Source organism: Neofelis nebulosa, chromosome 8 (assembly GCF_028018385.1).
Source record: "Neofelis nebulosa isolate mNeoNeb1 chromosome 8, mNeoNeb1.pri, whole genome shotgun sequence".
Taxonomy (NCBI): Eukaryota; Metazoa; Chordata; class Mammalia; order Carnivora; family Felidae; genus Neofelis; species Neofelis nebulosa.
In genome coordinates, this window is record NC_080789.1 from 123307469 (window position 1) to 123313468 (window position 6000).

At 38.8% G+C, this 6000-nt stretch overlaps 1 protein-coding gene across 1 annotated transcript in view; it reads left to right on the forward strand.

Annotated features, from left to right (window-relative positions):
- The window catches only part of LOC131483521 (LIM zinc-binding domain-containing Nebulette-like), a 40195-nt gene extending 36949 nt beyond the window's left edge, over nt 1-3246 (forward strand). Inside the window, exon 3 of the mRNA XM_058681752.1 lies at nt 457-3246. Coding sequence (XP_058537735.1) covers nt 457-604 — 148 coding nt within the window. The 3' untranslated portion in view covers nt 605-3246. The remainder of the gene's footprint in view (nt 1-456) is intronic.
- The last annotated feature ends 2754 nt before the right edge of the window (nt 3247-6000 follow it).

Sequence of the window (6000 nt, forward strand, 5' to 3'; positions counted from 1 at the left end):
GAGTCTAACAGAGTAGACCATTACTTCAGTAAGTTCAAGCCTTTTTTAGAATTTTTTTCTCCTTTGGCATGGAAATTTGGCACGTGCTTCGAATTTGTCTCAGGTAAGTTTGCAAATCTGGAGAAAACAAAACAAAACTTGCACACAGGACAAAGGCGATCAGCAACGTTAGCTGGAGGCTCTGAGATTCAAGGACACCGCCTGCGACAATCAGCTATTTCTTGGAAGCCACAGCACCCAATGGGGCTCTACTCCGCTCTTATCTTGAGACCTACATTTCTTTGGAAGCTGTAGCTGTAGGATGAATATCATTGGGTCTTTACTGAAAGTCACGGCTACGTGTACCTGATGCTCACGATGGGCCCTGCACTCTTCTGAGTATTTTGCCTGTATTCACTCGTAATGCTTACGACTCTCTGAAGACGCTCTATTTTTTTTCCCTCTCCTCGTTTTAAGATGTGGAGGATCAGAGTGCAGAGAAGAGAATAACTCGACTCGAAGTCACACAGCTTATATCAGTAGTATTGAGACAGAATCTGGCTTGAGAACTTGTGTCCTTCGCCACTGCCCTGTGTACCGCCTCCCGCTAATTTCCTTTTGTTAAAAATAGTACCTGCTTCTCTTACCGTGAAGCTGTGACTTGTCCTGGGGCGGATGATGTGAGGACTAGAGCCGTACAAACAGACTGAAGGTGTCATGGAAAAAAAGCTGGCGAGAGAATGAAGGCCTCCTACCTCATTTCATATAAAAATATTTTTTATTTTTTTGAAATTTATTAAAAAATTTTTTTAGGAATATAATTTATTGTCACATTGGCTTCCATACAGCACCCAGTGCTCGTCCCAACAAGTGCCCTCCTCAATGTGCATCACCCATTTTCCCCACCCCCTCATCCCCCCTCACTTTGTTCTCTGTATTTAAGAGTCTCTTATGGTTTGCCTCCCTCCCTCTCTGTAACTATTTTTTTCCCCCTTCCCTTCTCCCCCGTGGTCTTCTGTTCAGTTTCTCAAGATCCACATATGAGTGAAAACATATGATATCTGTCCTTCTCTGAGTGACTTATTTCACTCAGCATAATACCTTCCAGTTCCATCCACGTTGTTCCAAAGGCCAGATTTCATTTTTTCTCTCTGCCAAGTAGTATTCCCTTGTATATATAAGCCACATCTTCTTTATCCATTCATCAGTTGATGTGCATTTAGGCTCTTTCCATAATTTGCCTGTTGTTGAAAGGGCTGCTATCATATAAAAAATATTAACTCGAAATGGATCAAAGACTTAAATGTAAGAGCTAAAGTTATAAGACTGTTAGAAGAAAACAGATATAAATCTTTGTGACCTTGGATTAGATGGTAGCATAATTGATGAGACCAAAAGCCCTAAGCAATAGCCACAACACAATAAATCGGACTCTGTCAAAATTTGTGCTTTTATTTTTTTTTAAGTTTATTTATTTTGGGGGAGCAAGAGAGAGCACAAACAGGGGAGGGGCAGAGACAGAGGGAGAGAGAGGGAATCCCAAGCAGGTTCTGTATTGGCAACGCAGAGCCTGACGCGGGGCTCAAACTCATGAATCGTGAGATCATGACCTGAGCTGAAATCAAGAGTCAGATGCTTAACTGACTGATCCACTCAGGCATCCCCCCAATTTGTGTTTTAAAGGGCATTCTCAAGAAAGCGAGAAGAAAACTCCAAGAATGTGAGGAAATATTTGTAAATCATATATCTGAAAAAACTGGACATAAAGAACTGTTATAATTCAATAATAAAAAGGTTAGCCAATTAAAAATGAAAAGACTTGAATAGACATTTCTCCAAGGCAGATATATAATGGCTCAATAAGCATATGAAAAGAGGCTTTGTCTTTAAGGAAATACACATCGAAACCACCATGAAATGCCACTCTACACCCACTGGCGTGTACAAAGTCAGAAATGTGGACAATAGCAAGTGTTGGTGAGGATGTGGAGAAATCAGAACACTCATACATTCTGGTGGGAATGAAAAGTGTGCAGCTTCTTTGGAAAACAGTTTGGCAGTTCCTTATGAAGTTAAACATAGAATTACCGTACGACCCAGCAATTCTGCTGATGGGCATATACCCAAGAGAATTGAAAACATAAGACTGCACAAAAAAACTCGTACATGAATGTTCGTAGCAACGTTATTCACAACAGCCAAAAAGTGGAAACAGCCCATCAAAAAAGTGCATCCATTAAAAAGTGGAAATGTCCACCAACTGATGAATTAATAAACAAAATGGCGTGTATCTATACGATAGAACATCATTTAGTCCGAAAAAGGAATGAAATACTAAAACACGACGTAACATGAGAAACCTTGAAAACAAGCTAAATGAAAGAAACCAGACACCAAAGGTGACATACTGTGATTGCATTTATATGAAATCTCCAGGACAGGCAAATCCATAGAGACAGGTTAGGCTCAGGGAAGAGGGGAGAATGGAGAGTGACTGCTGATGACAACAGGGTTTCTTTTTGGGGTGATGAAGCATTCTGGAATTATATAGTGGGGATGGTTGTACAACTTTGAGATTATACTAAAAAACCCTGAATTGCATACTTTAAAAAGGTGGATTTTATGGTATCAGAATTCCCTTCCTATATAAACATACATACTTACTAAAAAAACACAAACGAAAAAGAAAGCTGTATCTGTTCTTCTGAAAAAGCAGAAAACAAAGTTAATTGACCATTCAAAAAAATGCAACGGCTGGAAATGTTACCAACTTCATTTTGAGGACCAGAACTAAGAGAAACTGGGATCCAGATCCTCATCAAATGAGCTTCCCTTTTTTCTTTTTTGCCCTCTCTTTTTCTTCTCTCCCTCTCTCAAACTCAGCAGTTAGAAGAAATGAGTAGTTCAGGGGGGAGAAAAAAACGACGGTGCTTCTGTTTCAATCTTGAGGTCAGCGTTCAGTGTTATGACCTGTGAAACACTCCAGAGGTTCCAAATGTATTACAAAACAACATTTCGCAATGTTGACCCTCTCCACACTGCCTTTATTAATTTTGTGCTGTGCTGTGCTTTTTTTCTGGCTGGGTTTTTTTTTTTTTAATTTGGTTTTGCTACTTCTGCTTATTTATTTATTTTGACAGAGAGAATCCTCATAGTGAGTAAAGTATAGTCCCCTGAGACCTTGGATGCAGCACACTGTCATGATCTCTAGTCTGATAGTGGGCTCTTAGCACACCGTCCATTTTAATCCCAGCATGTCCTTTTTTTTTTAAATTGAGATAGAGCTAACATATAACATTGTATTACCTTCAGATGTACAACGTGATGATTGCGTATATGTATATATTGCAAAATGATCACGTCTGTAAGTTTAGTTCACTTCCATCACCACACAGAGTTTCACCTTTTTTTTCTTGTGATGAGAACTTTTTCTTTTTTTCTTTTTTTTTTTTTTTTTTAATTTTTCTTTCAACGTTTTTTATTTATTTTTGGGACAGAGAGAGACAGAGCATGAACGGGGGAGGGGCAGAGAGAGAGGGAGACACAGAATCGGAAACAGGCTCCAGGCTCCGAGCCATCAGCCCAGAGCCTGACGCGGGGCTCGAACTCACGGACCGCGAGATCGTGGCCTGGCTGAAGTCGGACGCTTAACCGACTGCGCCACCCAGGCGCCCCTTGTGATGAGAACTTTTAAGATTTACTCTCAAAGTAACTTTCTAAATATATGAAATAGTATGTTTGATGTATGTTACATATACATCATGTATATGCATGTTACATGTACATCATGTATATGCACGTTACATATACATGATGTGTATGCACGTTACATACACATCATGTATATGTATGTTACATATACATCATGTATATGTATGTTACATATACATCTGGGGATATCTATGACATCCCCAGAACTGACTTACCTATGACTGGACGTTTGTACCTTTTGACCCCCGTTCACCCCTTTCAACCTCTCCTTATCCCTGCCTCTGGCAACCACCAATCTGTTCTCTGTATCCGTGGTTCAGTTTTATTCAGATTCCACATGTAAGTGAGATCATGTGGTGTTGGTCTTTCTGATTTATTTCACTTGGCATAATGCCCTCAAGGTCCATCCATGCCATTGCAAATGGCAGGATTTTTTAAATTTTTTACTTTATTATTATTTTTTAGTAATTTATTTATTTATTTTTGAAAAATTTACATCCAAATTAGTTAGGATATAGTGCAGCAATGATTTCAGCAGTAGATTCCTTAATGCCCCTTACCCATTTAGCCCATCCCCCCTCCCACAACTCCTCCAGCAATCCTCTGTTCATTCTCTATATTTAAGAGACTCTTCTGTTTTGTCCCCCTCCCTGTTTTTATATTATTTTTGCTTCCCTTCCCTTATGTTCCTCTGTTTTATATCTTAAAGTCTCATGTGAGTGAAGTCATATGATATTTGTCTTTCTCTGACTAATTTCACTTAACATAATACCCTCCAGTTCTATCCACGTAGTTGCAAATGGCAAGATTTCCTTCTTTTTGATTGCCGAGTAATACTCCATTGTATATATATATATACCACATCTTTTTTATCCATTCATCCGTTAATGGACATTTGGGCTCTTTCCATACTTTGGCTATTGTCGATAGTGCTGCTATAAACATTGGGGTGCATGTGCCCCTTCGAAACAGCATACATGTATTCCTTGGATAAATACTTAGTAGTGCCATTGCTGGGTCGTAGGGTAGTTCTATTTTTAATTGTTTGAGGAACCTCCATACTGTTTTCCAGAGTGGCTGCACTAGTTTTCATTCCCAGGCAGAATTTTTTTTTTAAAGGGCTGAATAATATCCCATTAAATGTATGTACATGTTCACATTTTCTTTATCCATTCATCCCTCGATGGACAATTAGGTTGTTTCTCTGTCTTGGCTGTTGGAAATAATGCTGCCACAAAGAGGACCATCTTTTTTTCTGCCCCAGTGTTATGTTCTGTACTTTCTGTACATCTCACTTTGGTCACACCTAAAAAAAATTCTTTTTAAACAATCTTGGGCTAAATTGAGACTTGAAAATGTGTTGGTGGTGTTCTTCTGTCTCCCCCACACTGTGTTTTTGCTGCCCCATTTCCATTCTGAACTTTCTTTTCCGGATACTCATTCTTTTTATGTTCCTAGTAATTAATTACTCTCATTTTATCCCCCTTCACTCTCATTGATTCTTAGCTGCCCTACGTTCCGTCTCCTAGGATTTGGTTTAAAGACTAAATTTTATCTGATAAAGCAGCCGAGGACTACGTGTGCAGCGCATTATTTCTTCCAAATGGCAAATGTACTTAGCAATTTGAAGCAATCTCAGCATCTCTTGGGATGTCATGGGATGTTTGGTGTAGGGAGCTTCTTCCTCCTCCGCTGACACCCAAAAGGTGAGCTGATTTAATGCGCAAAACCCCGCAGCAATTACCGTAATCTGTAAGATTGCTGGGTAATTGTGTTTACATGTTTTAGGTTTTTGTTTCCAGATGGAGAAAATGTGGCTCATCTGTGGTGTTCAAACATAGTTTCTTATTAATGGAGGGAAGAGAGGACACAAATGATGGTTGGCCGTTGGTTTTGTTCAAGAACTTAAAAAGAGGTTACTAGTTGTATATCCTTTGAATTTGGTTATAAGGTAGAGAGCATGTGCAGGATACCCTAAGAGCAGGTCCGAGTCCTGACTGAGTCACTGACTTTTTTTTTTTTTTTTTAACTTTATGCCAAATTTTGGTATGCATCTCTAATTAACAAAGCACCCTTATTTTATGTAAAACTACAACATAAATATTGCCCCAAATTTATAGAATCCTCTATATCCTGTGACACCAGTCCATAGTAACATTTCATTCTTTAACAAGGTTGTTTTTATGTATTTTTATTTATTTATTTATTTATTTATTTACTTACTTATTTCCTTATTTTTAAAATGTTTATCATTTTAGAGAGACAGAGCATGAGCAGGGGAGGGGCAGAGAGAGAGGGAAACAGAATCTG